The sequence below is a fragment of the Eimeria necatrix genome, genomic scaffold, assembly GCF_000499385.1.
Source record: "Eimeria necatrix Houghton genomic scaffold, Enh_scaff118, whole genome shotgun sequence".
In the NCBI taxonomy this organism is placed as follows: Eukaryota; Apicomplexa; class Conoidasida; order Eucoccidiorida; family Eimeriidae; genus Eimeria; species Eimeria necatrix.
Window position 1 is genome coordinate 46953 of NW_013651957.1, and position 19923 is coordinate 66875.

General features: G+C 52.3%; 3 protein-coding genes across 3 annotated transcripts; 2 read left to right on the plus strand and 1 right to left on the minus strand.

The window, feature by feature from the left end:
- Nucleotides 1-705: 705 nt before the first annotated feature.
- ENH_00006430 (CAM kinase, CDPK family, putative) lies at nt 706-5811 on the plus strand (the record flags this gene model as incomplete). The annotated part of the gene is made up of 15 exons (XM_013578520.1): nt 706-779; nt 1518-1576; nt 1791-1864; nt 2045-2237; nt 2377-2433; nt 2670-2766; nt 2872-2934; nt 3040-3073; nt 3480-3522; nt 3922-4034; nt 4406-4463; nt 4757-4846; nt 5015-5119; nt 5270-5339; nt 5562-5811. The coding sequence occupies 15 exons, from the start codon at nt 706-708 to the stop codon at nt 5809-5811; spliced, it is 1380 nt and encodes a 459-aa protein (XP_013433974.1).
- A 3246-nt stretch (nt 5812-9057) lies between these two features.
- On the minus strand, nt 9058-13819 carry ENH_00006440 (hypothetical protein, conserved; the record flags this gene model as incomplete). Its single annotated transcript, XM_013578521.1, has 3 exons — nt 9058-12652; nt 12849-13447; nt 13577-13819. The coding sequence occupies 3 exons, from the start codon at nt 13817-13819 to the stop codon at nt 9058-9060; spliced, it is 4437 nt and encodes a 1478-aa protein (XP_013433975.1).
- A 1238-nt stretch (nt 13820-15057) lies between these two features.
- On the plus strand, nt 15058-18457 carry ENH_00006450 (hypothetical protein, conserved; the record flags this gene model as incomplete). Its single annotated transcript, XM_013578522.1, has 3 exons — nt 15058-15225; nt 15390-18152; nt 18320-18457. The coding sequence occupies 3 exons, from the start codon at nt 15058-15060 to the stop codon at nt 18455-18457; spliced, it is 3069 nt and encodes a 1022-aa protein (XP_013433976.1).
- Nucleotides 18458-19923: the final 1466 nt, after the last annotated feature.

The window sequence follows — 19923 nt, forward strand, 5'->3', positions numbered from 1 at the left end:
AATTTACCAACTTTCTACCTACTGACTTTCTTCCCTGTGGCGGCTGGTGACACAGCCGAACCGTCCCACTCCGTGCATGCAAGAGCAGTCCTCACGGCTAGCCCTATCGATGAAGCTTTATGGTACCTTTTGCAAAAAACTAATGACGCAGATTGGGAGGGACAGTCTGTATTTGCTGGAAAAATCTGAGAAGTCCGTTTCTTATTGTCCCCCAACAGTGCGCAGACCACTGGGCAGGCGGATACAGTCGTCAGTGCGTCGAGCGGATTCTTCCCCGCTTCACGATCTCATCTTCCGCCTCTTCAATTGAGCCGTTTTATCGTTTTTTCGAACGTTTAGAGTATATGCTCTGTTTAGAAGGTAGCGACTCCGCGGTTCCCGCTCCGTCGAGGAGAAAAGCGTTCAACTGGGCGTCCTGAACGGATAGCAACCCTTTTCTCCATTCATCTGCCCTCTATCTGTTCAAAAAAGACTAAATTTTATGTATTTATGTTGGCGTGGAGGATTTGAGGCTCCCATGGGCGGCAAGAGGGGCTTTCTGGCCTCGTGCCATAACTTTGCGTAGCTTCTCAGGAAAAAAGTTTGGTGGTGCGCAGCCTCCCTTTTGAAAAATATGTTTGATGGGGGCCGGGCAGTCCCTTCAGCATATGCGGGGCCGCGAAGCCCCCGCCACCGGTCTTTCGCGATTAAGAGGCACTCAGGCAGATGCTAGGACCTCCCATAGTCATTCAACCATTTTCAGTGATGTGTTCCAGCAGCCGCAACAAAACTTGGTTCGGGTGAGTCGCAAGCAGTGCCTTCATGGCATTTATGCTCTCCTCTCTCTGCTTAGGAAGAAAGACTTCAAGTATTTAGTGTGTGGAAGTGTGGCCCTATAAGTCCAATTCAACGTCTAGCAGCCCAACTCAACCTTTCAGTTTCCACTTTAGCGTTCCCGAGATCCGTATTCCTATATACCTTGTCACCCATGTTGTCAGGAAAGGGTACTTGTGAAATGTTTCTGGTTTGCTGAATGCTTTTCTTGGGTGAAGATACCTTCCGGCTAGCAAAGTTCACAGTTTTTCACTTTGCACTTCCCGGGAGTTGCATCCGTTGCTGCTCATGTGCAGTATACGAGCCGCTTAGTGCGCGAAACCATCGGGGAAGTCTACTCTTTCGATTTTTTTGCCCTTCGGAGAGACGATGCTGGGAGAGTGTGCAGAGTGACGTGTAGGCGCAGTGGGCGCAAGGCGGAAGCATTGGTAATACAAAAGCATCTTGAGGACCCAGCCCAAATGGAGGCGACAAAAAATGAGATTGAGGTTTGGCTCTCTTTAGATCATCCATACATTGCTAGGCAAGTTACAGTGAGGGGAATTCCATTTTAGCTTGCTTGGGCACTGCATTAGGAACCGCTAAAGTCTTCCCTCCTTTCCTCATTGCCCTGTGTAGGGCAGATGCCGCTCTGCTTTCTCTCCCTGAGTTTTGAAGGCTTCGGCATGTCGTTAATCCGTGAATTCGATGCTTTGACTTTTCAGGTTGCTCGAGGTATTTGAAGACGACAGGGCCGTTTATCTTGTATCGGAGTTCTGCCCGGGTGAGGGCTCTGTTCTAAATAGTCTAGCTGCCACTGGGACCATACTTTTGGACGCAGTATGGTGGCTTGCTGATGTACGTTCTCCGGTATTGTGTGTAGACCACAAGCAACTGCTGAGGACCTGCTCACGGAGGCTTCTTGAATACTGCTGCCCAGAAAAACAGCTGACTATCCGTGTTATTGCTTACCTGCAATTTTATATCAACTGCTTCAGGCGGCTCGCTGTATGATTATTTGGCAGCTTTGCAAAAGTGTCCTGAAGAGCTAGCAAGGACTTGGGCTTTACAGGTCAGCAGCTGTAGCTGTTCGTTTTGCAGAGGCGTGTCGCAAGCTAGTAGCTTTTATAGTTTTATATGGAGCTTGAAGCGCCTTTCGCTTTCTTTCGCTCAATGGCCGTCTCCTTGGGAGTTTAAAGTTCTAGAAGGGGACATCGGGGTGTCTGCTTTGCCTCGCTAGCGTGTGCTGCAGATGGTTCAGGCGATTGGATATCTCCAGGGCTGCGGGATCGTTCACCGCAACCTCAGGCTCGAGAGCTGGCAGCTAACAAGACAAGACACTTCCCCTCCATTGAAACTTCATGGCCTGAGTCACTCTACACGATGGCACAAGAAGGAGGGCCGTCTTAATGCTGCTTGCGGCATACTAGCATACACCAGCCCAGGTCCTCCTCTCCAGACAAAAAAATAAGCTTTAGGGATAGCAAATGGAGTTCAGTCACGCAGCACTAGTTTTTGCTGGTGCACAATGTGTTGCTCCGCCTCACACATGTACTTTGTGGCTGTTCGTGCTGCTCCACACAGATGTTCTCCTCGGGCGCTACACCGATGCCTGCGACATGTGGTCACTGGGTGTCATTGGTTAGTCGTTTCTGTTGCATTACAATAGCTACATGCGTTACAGTTTTTCAGTGATCCTTGCCTTCCCCACGCAGAAGAGATCACACCAATGAAGCTCTCCGAAGTAGTGATCGTTGTACTGGAAGGGGTAAAAGGTTATAATTTTAATGATGCAGATTTGTAAGCAACTCATGGCAGAGTCGCCACGCATCACGAGGGACTCTCATGCATTGCATTTTTTTTTCGTGTCCCCACAGTATACCAGCTACTCTGCGGGCGCCCGCCATTTGTGGGTACACGACAAGAAAAAATCCGTCAGATCCTTTCCGGTGATGTCAATATGCTGCATCTCGAGTGAGCTTAGCATCACAGATGAGATTAGAGCTGAGAAACGTCATAGCCCAACTCGAAGGCTGGGGAAAGAGTCTGACGACATATGCGTATCTTTTGCGTCTTCAGGAAAGCTGGCGTCTCTGAGGAGGCGAAGTCTTTTGTAACGCAGCTGTTAACGCTTAGCCCGCAGTGAGAAATAGTTCAGTGACTAAGCTCACCATGCTGGTCCAGAAAGGTTCAGTATATCTAGGTGCAACACTAGCTCTACTTTGCTGTGCTTTTCCGCCTTCACAGCAACCGCCTTACTCCGCAGCGAGCTTTGGAGCACGTAAGCCATCCCACCTGAGCCATCTTCAATCCCTTGATGGAGAAAATTTCAGACAGCAAGACATTTTGCCTTGTTGCTCGTGAATGGCTACTGGGAGGCAATTCTTTGCCGTTGCACCGCTTGTTTGCCTGTGCCCTCAGCCCTGGCTTTTTGGACAGATGATCACACGCCAACCTTTTCCTCCTTCCTGCATCGCTGGGTGGGCAGAAAGAGCCAGATGACTTAGGCTTTGCTTTCTCCTTTTATACTGCAGTAGTAGCACTAGCAGTAACGGCAGCAGCACAGACAAGGGCGCTCCAAACAGCGCGGGCTCCTTGCGCAACGCGCAAGCACTGCAATGGTCTTTTATTATTATATCAATGGACACTCTTCAAATGATGCTTTTCCAATTTTGCGTATCCTGTAGACTTCGCTGGTTTGCCAACAGCAGCCCACTACGCCGCGCAGCAGTTCTCATCTGCGCTTACTGCTTAAATTCCGACCAATGCGAATGTGAGGTAACAAAAAAGCTAACAATGTGTCTTCGGTCAAAAAGTGGACATTTGTAAACGCCAGTAACTTATTTTTCAGCTGCATGGAGGGGCAGATGCTTCGAACAACTCAGAAATGGGGAAATATAGCCATTGGGTCAATACCAAATTCACGTAGCGGAAGTCATACAAGTCGAGCATATAATCAAAATCCATATTATGCTTACTGTGTCACATAACAGTTGGACGCTTCGTTGGTTGCTTCACCACATTTTCGTCGCCAAGATTAGCCTAGCAGTACTTGGAAAAGCCCGTAAGTGACTTGACGGCTTCGTACGCATACATGTCTATGATATAGATTTGTTGTTTTGTGCATAGTGGTTGGACGCTTGTTTGCTGGCGCCTCCCACTCCAGCATTGGACGTCTTACTGCAGAAGATTTGAGGAGGACGCTTCAAAGAGAACAGGCGGAGCCCTTCGTACATGAAGAGGTGCAGTCCTCCCTTTCCAGTGGAAGCTCCCCTTCTTCAGAGATCTGCTTGTTATTTCGTCTTTACTGGTGTAGTTGCATACATACTGCTCCACAATTTACGGACGAGCCACTGCAGTACTATCACAAGTGCCAGCTTTAATTTTTGAACGCACAGTGAAGCCGAGCTGTAGCTGTCTGCGGATGCGCTGACGACGATTGCGAGGGCTAAACTTCGGAGAGCTGTGCACACAAGTGTGCTGCCACCGTCATGCTGCGCTTTCACACGTCACCTCACAAAGCGAACTCAAGGCAGATTCCTATTACGTTTACAGATTCTTGTACGATATTGGATATTGTGCAGGTTAATGTAATTTTTTGCCTTGACTTCAGGTCGAAGCAATATTTGATGCACTCGATATTAACAAAGATGGAGAAATTATGTTCACAGGTGCGGGGTTACTTCGGTTTGCCGCCACTTTACTCAAATCACATTTAAGGGCACCTTATAACAACTTTCAATACGCAGTTTAACTAGAGAAGCGCACTTCTGTAGGTGGTAAAGAAAGCACGCTTGTGATAGGACACGGATGTGGAGCAACGCGTGACCACCGCGAAAGCCAATGCACACACTTCGAAACCTCATTTCTACCTGCCACGACACGAGTCATCTTAAAGTGGGATGTAATCGATGTGTAGTGTTTCGTTGCACTGTAAGCTTCGTGTTGTGTTTTGGTCACTCAGTGTTTGCCGCTGCAATGATCGGCACTTTAGTGGAGGCGGATGATTCTCTACTGAAAAAGGCATTTGATAAATTGGACGTCAACCGTGATGGTAAAGCATGAAAGCTTCCTGAAGAGTTGTGAAAGGGCCTCTAGTGGGGTTTTGTTGCATAATGTCTTTCCTGGTAATCCGAGGCATGCCTGAAAGTAGGTGGGCAGAATGAGTGCCTGGAACATGCGCACGAACAAGACGCGGTGGACATGTCTCATTTGACCACAGGGCGACTTTCTCTAGATGATTGCCGTTGGGTATTCGGCGAAACATTATTTGGGCAGAGCCTCTCTGCAGCTTTGGAACAGGAAGGAAATGAAGATGGAAATCTGGGTAGGGACATGCACGTTTACGCCAAGCCACCAGCCAGCTGTTGTGTGCTGCTGAATTAATTTTGCAGTCATAGCGACTAGACTTGCAACATCAGTTTAATATACAGCATGTCTAATTCGTAGGTATGATCTTACATGAATACGTTCCCAGGCTACTTTCACTTCGCCTCACTGATTCGGCATAAGTGCAAGCCCCTGCCTCGGCAAAAATACAAAAGGTGGTAAGCTGCCAGATCTTATTGCTACTGCAGATGCTATGTGCAAAAGAAACTGCAGCACCGCCCACAGGGCTTGTTGCATCGCCTCCAAACAGCGTGCTGCGGGAGGCTTAGCTAGACGTTGCGTTTATACTGTGAAGAGGCCTAACTTCCTTCAACAATAGTGCCGAGTTTGGAGAAAACTTTTCTTCAATGCCCTATTACTCTTTCCTTCTGTTTCTTCAGTCCCAACGACGCCCGCTCACAGGGCAGGACACAATCGAGTGACCGCTCCGTGCATGCCCATTGGATGGGCATGCCATCAAGTACCTTGACAAATTCAGCTGCCGCTCGCGGGCCAGATGCTTCTAGCGTACAAGATATGCACCAGGGTCAGCATGCCGCAGTGGCTGCGGCACTTTCGAATGCGCGTCTTATGGGTGAGACTTGCGACGGGCTGAAACAGCATCAAAACAATAGCAGCTCTGCAGATTGAGCACTAGTAGAAAGCCCGTTCGTGCGCCGCTGGTGCTGCTTTCCCTGTATCGTCGTCTCCTCCTACTTTGCAGCAGAACACTGCATCAGGAGTTCTCAACTAAGCATTCTGCTGCATTGAGCTACTTTTATGGCACCAGGGCCCCACGTGGCCCTTTGGAGCACTTCAATATTTCCTGACCTGTCATGCTTTTCTATGTACTGATGCCCTCAATCTCAGCTCAAGTGCGTGAAGATTGTGTTGTGTAGCCTGGTTGCTATACTCCTTTCTTCGCACGCCGATCAGCGCATGGATTTTTATTGTGTAGTTGGGTTGTAAAAGCGTCACACGCCATCAGGAAGCACTTAGATGGCTCGTTTGACTGGCACTTAGTGGGTAATCAAGTGTGTGAAACACGTAGTTTTCCTTGGAGGAACATAGCAAGCTTGTGTCACGGACATACGCTTCCCAATTCGACTCTACAGTTTCGGAATTTCGTTTCATAACGGTGTATGATGTAGGCCGCCTACCTTGATATGTAGGCGCCAAGCAGTCAAGTAACTGACTGTGCTGCACTCCCTGCCTTAAACGCGTTGGAAATAAAGCCGTAAACATATTTACATATTTGCCGATCCGTAAACATATTAATTATTCCATTGCCAGGATTCATTGAAAGGGAAGCATTCAGTTGAGGAGCGCTTCTGCCACGCTGGGACGAGCAGCGAGGAAGCTACCTTTAAAGTTACGCAAGGGACCTGGGAAAATTGGCTTGTAATCTAGAACTGGACGTTTCTTGTCAATTATACGGGCGGAACTTCCGAGCTTCAGCATGCCCACGTAATTAAAGTACTGAAATAGAGCCCTAGTGGTTGCAGAGCTTCTGGCGTTTTTCTGAGCTTTACTAGCGGAAGTCGTTCTCCACCAGTTGCAGGTGGAGCGCGGAGCGGCCCATCCTTAATAATCTTGAGAAGAAACATGAAGCCTCTGGAACTGTGCAACGTAAGAAGCTGGCTACTTCAGGGTTCGACTACGGCTAGCTAAGCCTCTAATTTTATTTTACTTTGTACTTATACGCCTCCCTGGCACCTGAGGCTTTGCAACAGCTTGCTTGGTCATTAGCACGCCACTTATTCGGAAGCACTAAATACCCAATTATAGCTGCTTAGACTGACTTTGTGTGTGCCATCACGCTCCAGCGGTCTGCTCTGCTGCTGCGTACTACTTGGCTACACGTTCCGCACTGCCAGGAGTTGAAGCGGCCAACAATTTCACGCTAATGCTGCAAATATTTCTCAATGGAATCTAAATTACCTTTGGCTTTGATGCTAACAACACGAAGTGCTGTTTGTGCCGAACCAGCTTGGAACGAACATGAATCCCGCGAGCAGAAGCTTACTGCCAGAGTAGTTGCACAGCGCTGTTCAGCCTGCGACCACTCTGAAAGCGCGCTTCTCGAATTGGAGTAATTTTTGTCAAAAATCGCCTCCAGCCGCAAAGCTGAAATCGTTGAACTGATGGGCAAAATGTCCTTCACTCAATTGCCGCTTTGTGCACACGAAATTATTATCGCGTCTTGCGCTTGCTATGAAGCACTGGGCATGGGCAACGACAAGTGTCTCATGCTACAGATTTCTAAAGCCCTTACAACTGCGGTGGGCTTTCTCTGGTCCACGTACTTGCAGTATACTTTCTGACATTGGAATGGAAAAAACGTGCCTACCGGATTGCAGCACTGTAGTACAAGCCCCTGCAGGATTCTACGTCATCAAATTAGATGCATTTTAATACTGAATACGTTGGGCTTTGTTCTATTGGCCTCGTGGTGCCGCGTGAAACTTTCTAGGATCAAGCACAAGGGAATAGTGCAAACTGCCGGACGTGAGACAGCCCATGGTTCTCAAAAACGCTTCCCAGGGAAGCAATGTGCTGCCAAGCAGTATGGGTTGCAAAGAGCCTCAGTGGTCTGTTGGAAAACAACGAAGACCAAATATGGAGTTGAGGCCGCAAATACCCACACAGAATGCAACAGTGAAATATCGGACCTTTTTCAATTGCGTACTCTCGTGCATCATTTGGTTCAACGTCTTCTAATGTTCAACATGTCGTTGCCTTCGTAACGTAAGTGGCTTTCCAGCTCAGGTGTCCCATTCTCGTGACATGAAATAGAACACAGAATAAAAGCGTGCCGATAGCACTTAGCATCTGCACAGTGCTTCAGTCGTATCAAACAAAGGTGACGTGCCTTCTCACGGGGCGCCTGCTGTCTACCTGGCCACAGGGTAGATCCCTAGGCAGCATCAACACAAGACTAGCGCGGGCTTTCGCTCTTCAGTTCAACACACATGCGCTAAAGGCACTATGGGTGCACCTCTGCGAGGAAGAATTCAAGACTTCATGGTCTTCGTGTCTTGAAATCTAAGATCTTCAAAGTTGACCTGTCTAATCTGCTCGTAAAATTCCTCTGAAAAAAGTCCAATGCAGTGAAGTGATTCAAAATATTTAGCGTGATTCAGCTGCAGCAGGCTGATTCTCTTAGTTCCACCTATGTGGTCCCACTTCAGCGGATGGCGCAGATACAGTTCCACTTTGCTACCACAGAAACTCTACAGGTTTCTGTCTCGTCCTCGTGCATCCCTACGTCATTAAGAGGCTCTGCAGAGGAAACCAGCTCCAATACTGAACCATCAGCTACTGTGGAATTCGCCCATCTGCCACCGAAATAATTTGCCAATACTGAAAGACGTTGCTCAAATTGCTGGGCCAAGCTCACACCAAATGTTATGAAGTGCAGCCGACGCAAGTAATTCACACGTGACGAGTTTTGAGATACTGTTTCGATAGAGAAGATAGCACGTTCGCCATGCACCCTTGAGCATGTCGATGCAGCAATAGCTGATATGTCTTACTTTCTTCCTTCCATCACACCATGAATCACACTACAGCAATTTAGTACCAATAACAGCAAAAGAAGTGAGCAAAACCAGCAGTAATGCACGGCTGTAGGCTTCCGCTAGCAAGCTAACTGGCATTCTTCGCCGTTGCTGCCTGACTACAGAAGCTACGCTGCTTCAACAGTACTCCCAAGACGCGCAATCTTTTCAGACTAAACAAGGGAATTAAAAGCAAGCCGAATCTACGTAGTTTTATAAAGTTCACCCAGCCGGATCCTCTACAGAAGCACCCGAGTAAAAGCACTGCCAATGGAAAACATGTATAAAGCCGTCACTCGTTTCATGCTCAGTCGCCACGTGGCCGCTGTACATGCATCTAAGGGTGCACAACTGCACCAGGCTGCAGCCTTGCAGGAGCTGCAGCTCTGAATTCGCTCGGAACCACTTCGCTCTCAGCAGCGAAAGCAATCCTTTGCCGCTTGCACCTGCTGTCGTGCTGCCGCCTACTGAAAGTTCCGTCGCTCAAATCTGTTGCTGTGTCGCTCCAACGGCACCAGGAACGACTCTGCTTTCCTGCGTGGATATCTGGGAGCTGCTGCTGGTGTGGATCTATCTCCTCCGTCTTTAGCAGAGCAGCACGCAGTTTCAGAAATTCCTGCCGAAGGTCTTCGCTACGTTTTCTTTGCTCCGAAACCGAAGCTTCTTCAGCTGCGGCGGAAGTTGTTTCAGATGCTGCTTGCTGCAGCTTAAGGGCTGTAATGGTGAGGCAAGCCACCAGCATATCTTTGTGCCTCTTGCGCTGGAAGCTGCCCCATCGTAACCCTACAGCTTGCTCAGTCGCACTCCACTCACGCAGTGCGCTCGCTGCGTGGGCTGCTGCTGCACGCAGCAGCGAGTCTGCTGCTGCTGCTCGTCCAGGTGCTCCTTCTGTGCACCCTTCTGCATCTCCCATCGAGCTCTTGCGGTTTGAGTTCATCCCACCTGCATCGTGTGCTGCCCTGGCGCTTAAATTCCCCCGAGCATAAAAAGTAGGATTACTCTCTGGTGTTGCACTTTGCTGGTTATGCTGCGGCTCTCCTGGTTCTGCAACTTCACGAGTCGGCTGCATTGCTGCTGTCGCCAGTCTCAAGGGTTGCGGCTGGTGTTGTACTAACAGCGCTCCAAGGTGCAAGCAGCACATCGCCTTTAAGTAGGATATCTCAGCAGCCATCTGGAGCGCCCAGCTTTGTGTCAAGTGGTACTGCTGCAGCAGTTGCTGCAGCAAAGGCAACAGTTGTACCGCCCTGGAGATACGCCTGAGCAGCAGCTCCACCAAGGCGATACGAAGCTGGAAGTGCAAGTACAGAAAACACTTCTGGTCAAGCAAAGCAGCTGCCGCTCTGTGGTGCAACTGCTGCAGCAGCTCCAAACCAGCGGGCCTGGTGCTGCTGCTGCTAGACCCCATGGCAACTAATGCGTCCAACTGTATGTCCAGCTGCAGAAGCGCCAGAGCGATTCCGTGAGGTGTCTCTTGAAAGCAACATGCGCAATTAGGAGCATCGGCACCTGCTGCTGCAACAGCAAGCGTTGACAGTTGTTGCGCCGGCCTTTTGGTGCAACAGTAACAGCGCAGCAGATGCTGCACATGGAGTAGCGGCACATGCAGCTCCACCGCCGCTGCAAGTAAAACAGATTTCTGCAGCAGGAGGGTTCTTGCAGCACACGGTGGAGTAACAGCACCAGCAAGCAAGTGTGCCTTTCCCCAATGTGAAATAGAGAAGACAAGCCCTTGGCTTTCGCCTGCCGCAGCAGCGGCTGCTGCATGTGTTAACGCTACATCTCCATCTGCTGCAGCTTTGTGCAGTCGCAGAAGCTGCCAGTAGACCTTACGCTGTGACGCGTCAAGCCCCAAAGCCTGCAGCCAACCTGCTGTGGCCGCCACTGACCCTGATGTTCCGTGCCCAAGAAGCAACGGCGGGCCCCTACCACTGCAGCAGCATACCGCATCAACCTGAGCTGCAGCGAGAAACGCCCAAAAGCTGCTTGCGTGGCGTTTTGGAGTATAAAGGCTTGCCGCAGAACGCAGAGCCCCCACGGGTAGCACGCGTGGAAAGATGTGACTGGCCTGCAGCAGCAGCAGCAGAGCAACTGCTGCCATATCTCCGTCCATTCCTGCATGCGTCGCATTCCCAAGCGTGTCCTCGTCAGTTAGCAGTTCCATGAGTCCCACTCTGCTGCGGCATCTTGAAGAGCGGCAATGAATAAAGTTGCTATCTGTGCCTTTGTTGTCCCAGCAAGAACTTCCCCGATGTCTGCCAGTCATGCCCAGGTTCCCGCCCAACAAGCTCTTGGTATGGCGAAGCAGCTGGTGCAGTAACGGTCTCAGCTGGAGTACAGCTGTTGCGGGCAGCTCTCTCTGCGCTCCACTCAACGATCCTAGAAGAACGTGACACCGCACCAACAGAACCTTGCTCCGAAGCTCAGTAGAAAGCCGACGTTGCTGCAGCCGCTGTCCTCCAGAAGCCTCTTCTAGCGGATCACCAGGTACTGAATTGCTGCTGCTGCTGCTGCTGCTGTCCCTGTGTTCGCATGAAGTTTCGACGGCTGAGCATAGCGCAGTCATGAGCCGCGCGCATGCATCAGCTATTTCAAAAAAGCATGCCACGCCCTCTTCTGCAGCGGCTGATGCAGCGGCTCCTGCTGTTGCCGCCGCTACCGGCAGCATCCGGCGCTGCAGAAGCCTCTGCTGCACCACTGAACTGTCTGCATACGGAACCTCAAAGTTTAAATTCTGAAGCTCTGCTCTTTCAGCAGAAGCAGTGCACGAGATGAAGGCGTTTCCCGGTCCTTTTAAGACGCCCGCAGGTACGCTGCCAACATGCTGTCGCTGCTGCTGCTGCTGCTGCTGCGGCATGTTTGCACCTCCTAAGCGGCCCAAAGCACCAGAAGACCATGGAGACCCTGTAAGTCGAGCTGTTTCTGCCGCTGCACCTGTCAACAGTAAATCTGCAGTAGCCGCAGCCCCCGCAGAGTCAGCTGCCTGGACAGCGGCAGCAACAGCTGCAGAAGACTGACTTCTCAGTAATTCCACAGAATGCCTCAAATGGTCAGTCCAACTGCTGCTGCTACTGCTGCTGCTGTCGTTGGAGTCGCGCATACAAGATTCTCGATTTAAAGGGCGCGATCCTTCTGCTGCCACTTGCGACCGAGCTGCTGCTCCTGGTAAGTACGCTTGCTGCTGCTGGGTAAGCTGCTGCAGTTCCTGCCCCTGCGCGAGCTCCTGTTGTTGCTGCTGCCGCCGCGAGTCCACTTGGTGGTGATGATGCCCGCGCAATTCCTCCAGGAGCCTCATAGATCCTTGCAGTTGGTGCAGCGGCGACGCTGGGTTTGTCGGACATTGCTGCCTCTGCTGCCCATGTGCTTCCCATGCCTGCTGCTGCTCCCAACGTTCCTGCTGTAGCTTGAGGGGTTGTGTTGCAGCCATAAGACGCATGTGGTGTTCAGCTGACCTCAGGGATTGCAGTAGCAGTGTGGGGTCCACAGCGAGCTGGCCTACTAGCTGGGGCTGATTGTGCAACAGTAATGCAAGATGAAGGGCAACGGTTCCAACAGCATTCAAAGATAGCAGCACAGGCCAGTGTGACTTGCCGCGGCACACCTGCAGCATTCTTATAGGTGTTGTCGATGTGGTGACTGCTGCTGCAGCGGGAGGGTGAGCCCAACCACCTGCAGCAGCCACTGCGGCTGCTGCCCTTTGGCTGGCCGTCGCAGACGCAGCAGATACGAATCGAGGAGCTGCTGCTGCACTGCTTGCTGCTGCTGATTCTTCCGGTGCTACCACTAACGACTGCAGCAGCTGGGCTGCATGTCTCAAGGCAAACTGCAGCAGCTGAAGTGCAACGAAGTTGTTGTGTTTGCCCAGCTGTAGCAGCGCAGCAGCCAACGCATGTGAGCATGCAGCCCCGGAGCCGTCGCTCCCCTGAACCATATTCCTAAGCGCAGAAGACAACACAAAACAGATGCTGACTGATATTAAACCCCTTAAAATTCAAACCATGAAACCGTAGCCATTTGCTCCCGCAGCACCCGGTGAGCCTGATCATGCAGTCGTTGTTGCTACAAAGTGGCTTGCTCCAGCTGCTGCAAACGCAAACATAGCAGCAGATGCGGCTATTGGCGCTGCCTCACCATGCAGAAATCGCAGCTTCCTCCAGGCGTCCCATGCGCAGCAGCACAGCGAATGCGTTTACATTAATTTGCTGAATCAACGAAAGAGCTCTTTGCCTTTCAAACATACTGCTGCCATTTTGGTTGCTGCCACTGCTGCCGTCATTGCCTGCTGGCAACTGAAGGCCGTGAGTAGCTACCGGCAGGAGCCCCGGAGCAACAGCAGACGCCACGTTTTGCAGCCCCAAGGAAATCCAGGCTGGCACTGTCGCATTCGTTGCTGCCTCTATCAGTTCTGATGGGCCGTAAGAACAAGCCGCGGCAGCAGCAGCTGCAGCTGCTGCTGCGGCTGTCAGCTCCACTTCCGTCGCCAGTGCACGTGCCTCTTCGCCACCCCCATGCTGCAGTAGCAGCCTCTGTTGCAACAGAAGCGAAGGGAAACAACTGCAGGAGGGTGTTGTGTCAAAATCTTGCAACAGCTGGCTCTGTTGCTGCTGCCGCTGTTGCTGTTGCAGCTGCAGCAGCTGCTGCTTGTGGAGCTGCTGCAGCAGCTCGAGACCGTCATGCAGCGGGAGGCAGTGCGATAACCAGACAGATAGGGCACCGGCAGCAGCGTTCTGCTGCAGCACAAGAAACAGACCACAAGCGCACCCTAAGAAAATGATACAGCAGCTAACACGCTGAATCTATCTGTTGCAAGAATGCGCAAGTCCCCCAGTAATGCATGCCGGAACTTCTTAAGCCCTCACCTTTGACATCGTTTTGCTGCACTCAATAGCCAGTGCATGCAGGTCTGGGCACCCCACTCCTGTGCAGTAGCAGCCGCAGCAGGCGTCCCGGCAGTCCAGCAGCAATTGCATATGCTGCTCCTCATTGCTGCCACGCCGCACATTGTGGGTGCAGCAACCACTCCAAAACGGTTCCCCTACAACACCATATTGGAAATCGCTTTGCTGCTGCCGCTGATTCAGTTCCTGCTGCTGTTGCTGCATTGCCACTGCAGCCAAAGCAGCATCCGCTGCCGCTTTAGCTGCGCCCTGTCCCCAACCAAGGCGCTTTCCCGCTCGAAATGATGCATGCACAAGCAAAATGAATGCTGCCACTATTTTTGCTGCTGCTGCTGCTATTGGTGCCGCTTTTGCAGCAACTCAGCACGCCAGTTTGTACCTTCGCCCGCAAGTGGTACTGCTGGCGCCACGACATTTGGTCTCTGCTGTCCTGCTGCAGCTGCTGGTAGTGGTGCTATTCTTGCTTATGCTGCTGCTTCCGTGTTTCTATGAAACCGAATGACATATCGCAACCGTTTTGTCCATCCTTGTCATGGCGTCTCTGTTGCCACCGGTGTTTGTGCTGCCGCTGCTTCCGCCAATGCGGCTGCTATTACCCCATTCCTTCTTCGTTCCTAGCCCTCCCTTCCAGCTACGCCTCCGTAACTTCTCGGTGTGGTGGGACTTCTGCTGCTGCTGGTGTTCAAGAGGTTAGGAGTGTGCTCAGCAGGATGCACGGCGACCAGGACACCTCACTCCGTAGGTCCAGCTCTTGCCAGTCTGTTCAGGCGTGCATGTTACAGGAACTTACCTGGTTCATGCTCAATGGATGAGCGACTACTGGAACAGCCGACGCTGCTCTTGCTTTAGCTTTAGCTGCGGCTTCACACGCCCCTATGTCCTGTAGCTGCCTACTGCAAGGCGTTCCATTCGACAGGTACAGCCAATCACTTCCACGCTCTGTTTCAGGAGAGTTTCTGTGGTTCACCCGCTTTCTAATGGGGTGCTTGCGCGGCTAGGCTAGGCTCAAGGTCCCTGTCCTGCTGTTGTTCTGAGGCTGTTGCTGCGGATGGTAGCTGCAGTAGCAGTTACACCATACCACGGAGCCACTTTTCTGTCAGGTGCATTTGCTCAGCAAAAAATACCGGAAACGACTTTCAAATATGACCCTAGCTAGCGAGCTGGTTGGAGCAGCCGCAGCCGCAGGGCGAAACAACAAACCCCACCCCCGGCAGCCCTACTGGGGCTGCTGCCGGTCCCTCACCTCCTGCTCCCTTTGAGGCCATTAAGCTGTATCCTGGTTGCACATGAGTTGATTTAATATAAAAGCTCCTAAATGCATTGCTGCTGCAGCAAGCGGCCTCCTGGGTCTGTCGGGTCTGTCCCGTTGCACATTGCCCTTCAGCTTCTCACACAGCAGCAGCTGCACCACAGAAACAGCAGTAGCAGCACCAGCAAAGTCCATGCCTCGTAGCCCACTGGGGGCCGAAGGGCCCCATGTGGGCGACACTGATAAAGGGGCCCCAACTGTCGCTTCGCAGAAGCAGGGTTTGCAAGATGCTTCATTGACAGCAATACTGTGGCCTCAAGATGCCGCTGCAAACAGTAATCTTTGTCTTATAGACCTTCAGGTGAGCATGCTACGGCTCCTGCTTCTGCAGCTAATATGGTTGGGTGGTTACTCTGATCAGGGCTGCACGCTGTCTTGCAAGCAGCAGTGATGCACTGCTAACAGCGAGGCTGTGTATCGAGGACGCCTGCATTCCTGGCTCCCTTGTGTTGCCGTTTTCTGCAGGGAGAGGCCCTTTTAGCTACTCAGGATCCAACTAAAGCTGCAGCCGACTTGCAGCCGCTGCAGGCACCTCCCGAAACAACAGCAAATGAAGGACAGCAGCAGGAATCGCCTGAGTGCGAGCTTTGGGGCATAGTACGCTGGCCTTCAGCTGCTGCTGCGTCGGCCGGCGACAGCGGACCCTGCTGCCTCTACGTGGGAGGAGATAGCGTACAGGGCAAGGTGGCCCCCTTTGTTTCTGCAGACGGCCCATGCACCCTTGCAGTCCTGCGGCGGGTGCGGCGTCCGCTCCTTTTAGACGTGTCTGGCTGCACGTACACAGTAGCAGAGGGGGAAGCTGCTGCTGCTGCTGCAGATGCGGCTTCCGCTGCAGATAAGGGTGCTGCTGCGCACATGGAAGCTTGGGAGTTCTATGGTGCAGTTGAGAACACCGTTTCCTTTTGCAGCGCTCCAGAACTGAACCCTTTCAAAGAGGCTTTTGCTGCTCAGGCCGCGCATGTGTCGCCTCTGCAGCAGCCACAGCAGCAGCCACAGCTGGGCCCCGTAGCAGCAGCTACTGCTGCTGCGGCTGCAGCCGCTGCAACAGCAGATGCAGCAGCACCAGGTGAAACCGATAGTGATGCTCTGTGGCTCGTAGCTGCCTCCCGGCAGCTGCCGCATATGCACAACTCGTGGCAGCTGCTCAATCTGAGCAGTGAACTACGGAATGAACTGCAGTTGGGGCAAACACAGCGAGGGGCACAGCGAGTGCTGCTGCTGAAGGGCCGGCCTACCGCTTTCCCCATTCCACCCAGTGCTGCCCAAATGCGGGACGAAAGCAAAACACTTATTTGCAGCCGGAATAGCAGTTTTTCTGTCACGCAGAACACTATAGACGGGGAGGTGCTAATTTGCTGCAGGGAGGCAGCACCGCGCAGTGACGCAGAGAAGGACTGCATGCTCATTGATGACAAAAAAACCGACAAAGACAGCGACCAACGGAGCGGTACTCATGGTGTTGCAATTGTGGGCATCTGCAGGTCTGTGCTGCAGTTAGAGAAGTCACGGGGGCGGATTTACCAGGTGCAGCAGCTGCTGCAGTTGCCGGTGCAGCAACTGCTGGCTGCATACCCGAATTCAGTGCCACCGGCAGCCGTGGCTGCGGGCCGCTCAGTGCTTTCTTCGGCAGTGCTGCTGCAGCGAGTTCAAGCTTCCCCAGCGGAGATAGCCGCAGTTCTGCTGGGTGATGCAGGTTTGCCGTCATTGGGGCACTTCTACCAAACAGCAACTGCAGCATCCACCCCTGCAGCATCGCAAGGGGGAGGGCCGGTGAAAGTGGCAGAGCAGCAGAGCCATTGCCTGCAGCAACTTTTGCGGCAGCTTCCTAGTATGTGGGGTTCTCTTCCTGCTGTCACTTCACGTGCTATTCTCTACGACCCAGATGTGGGCGGCTATTTCGTGGTCTCTAACGCCATGGTGCGAAAGTGGCTGTTTCGTATTATGGACTGCTTGGCTTTAGGCAGCAGCAGTAGCAACAGCAGCAGCAGCGAATGGTTTAGTGTTGGGTGGGCCCTTGAGGCCATCACGGACTGCGTGCAGAGGCACGGCGTGGCTGTGCCGGGGTTGCGCGTACAAGCCCACTCAGGAAGAACAGCAGCAGCAGCAGGCGACAGCACAACGGATACAGATGAGAATTCGCCGCTGCTGACAGCAGGCTTGCTTTTGCAGCTTCTGAGACTTTTCTGTGACATGAGGCTCCCGCAGCTCTACTGCAGCAGCTATCCGACAGCCTTGGGCGACAGTTGTCCTCCTCTTTCAACGGAATCCGCGGCAGCAGCAGCAGTCAATGTGAGCGGTGACCTAGTAGATTTGCTACATGGCTTGGAGAAGGTCCTCAGTGATGTAGCTGCTGCGGAGGAAACTAAGGCCGCAGTGAATCCCCTTAAACTGCATTTCTTGCTAGCAGCAGAGACAGCCGAACGTGTGGGGTTGCTGCTGCAGCTGAAACATGGTGTGACCTATACTTTGTCTGCTGCAGTCACTGCAGTAGAGGTAAAGAAATTCTGCGTAAATCTAGGAAAGCTGTGGCAGCAAGTGCCGGTCAGGATACTGCAGTGGGCAAAGGAACACATGCAGAATCGCATAGCTGCTCTGAGGTCGATTGCAGCAGCTGTCATTGCTGCTGAATGCCAGCAGCAGCAAAACCAGCAGGAAGCTGCAAACGAGCTGCTTTTCGCTGCAGCAAACCGAATACCGCTTCTAGCAATGTGGTTTCACTGGGAACAGCTGCAGCAAACGGCTAGCTTCCCTCTGTCAGCCCCATCTCTTCTGCGTTGCTGCACTTACGGATTTCCTGACTTACGCACCGACTTTTCGCTGCAGCGTGCACAGCAGCGTGCAATCCCCACGTGTCTTCTGTACGGCAACCGTCCGGCGCACGGCGAATCAGTTGGCCTCGAAACAGCAGCAGCAACAGCAAGGTTGATGCATGCAGCAGCTGCATCCGTTGCATCAGCCGGCTCAGGGGGAAACACCAGCACCCGACAGTTTGCTGCGTTGTTACCAGGCGCAGAAGAAAGGCGGGCGTTCGTGCAAGGCATGCTGTTGTCCCCTCTCCGCGGCTTTTTCGTTGCAGTTGAAGGGCAGCTTCTGATGCTGCCAGCGGCAGAACTCCCGTTGACTTTGAGGGAGCGTCTTGTTGCTGCGTTTGCTACGAAGACCGTGTGGCGAGAAGAGGAGTTGCAGCCTTTCTTGAGCCTCTGCCGATCTGGCAAGGAGGAGAGAAATGTATGCCATGGCACTCCGCAGTGGCAGTTTATTTGCACAACAGGTTTTAGCAAAGCTGCACAGGCTTGCCAGTATGCTGCAAGCTAGCAAGCTAGCTGCCCTTTTGCTTTCTACTTTGCTCTTGACCCTTGCTCTCCCTGGTGGCACTGCTTGTGCTTGCTTTTCAGGATCTTGCTGTGGAGCTAGGGGCTCCCCCGGCTGGCTACTGTTTTGTTCATCAAGGCGAACTATCTGCAGAAACAAAGGAGCAGGTGACCTCTTTCAGGTCCAGAAATGTCCCTCCAGCTTTCTGGGAATTGGATTAATGCAGCTTCTGGCTCACGGCGCGCAGCAATGTACGAAAAGAACAGCAGAGTTCTGCTGCAGTAGTGCCAGCAGTCATGACACAATGGTGGCACTCTGGCCCAGTGACAGGTGCAGTGGGTCCTGCACGTGAGCTGCACCCACTGCTTCCCGTTGCTGCGGTTGCTGCTTACGATTTCCCAGTCTAGCGGGTTTGCAGTTTTGATGTCCAGGTATCCCGCTTTTTCCCATGGCTTGCTACACAGGTAGCGGCAAAATCTCCGGTCTTAGGGCTTGCTAGCTAGTTAGCTAGCAAGACATTGACCAAGCTAGAAAGTCAGCTAGCTATTTCTGTACGAAGCGAACGAACTCAAGATAAAAGCTGGTTTGGTTTGTACTTATGGCTACTCTACACCTGGCGAAGTGGCTCGTGCCCTACTGCGCCGGCAGGAAATCAGCGTAGCTGCTGCTGTTGCCACCAACTCCCGCCGCATTTTGTGCTCGAAGCGGTGTGTTGCACCACATTTTGGGAGCTTCAAAGTTCTTGTCTTTTTCTCCCAAGATGTTGGAGTGGCGACTGCACGGTTAGCTAGATATGAAGCGTGCCAGGTGGACACGATGCGTCGGTTCATCAGTGGCGGTAGAGCTGTTTCTGTTGCAACGAATAGGGGCTTGCATACATAGTTGCTTGCAAGCGTTTGTTGTGGTGACCCGACAGCAGACAGCACCTCATGGTTTCGGTCTCTGCGGAAGCGCGGTACAGGGTTCCTTGTTCTTTGAAAGCACTCTTGCTTGGCAGTAACTGGCCAGTTACTTGCCAGAGCGGCGACCTAATGGCTGCTTAGTTCAAGCTAGTTCAATAGCAGTAGTAAACCACGGGGAAGCCTGCCTTGCCACTTGCCCGAGCTTATGGCTAGATCTGTGGGGCAGCCCGCGTGCTCTTGGGGCACCATACTCGCACTTTAAACGGGATTCCAGTGACTATGCGGTTACTGTGATGCATCTCGGCCACCTCAAATATGGTTTTTAGAGTGTTGTTTCGTGAAGCTGTGCGTGCACACCCTTCGCATCGCTCCCCATAGCAACAGTGGCTCATGTAACAGATTCGCAGCAGGCGGCTAGCAAACAGCGAAATGGCCAGTGGTTCGCACATCCAGCAGGCAACGATGTCAAATTTTTTGTGCTTTACCATGTTACTCTAAGCAGCCCACAAAGTTTCTCAAGGAAGCCCGTTGCTGCTCTCTTGCATATTAATTAGCAGTCTCTGCTCCCGCTGCCCGACTGCCTAGTGTGTACGCCTATCAGTGGTGCGGGGGCCAGTTTTTGCGTATTTGCTTGTTTATCGTTGAGTCGTGTATAGAAAATAAGTATAAATTCGGGGCTCAAATGGGACAAGGGGACGCAATAGGGATCCGACGCGCATCAGTGGCCACACGCGTTGTAGCGTGTACTGCTGCTCTGCTACTGCTGCTCTGCTGCTGTTCCTGCT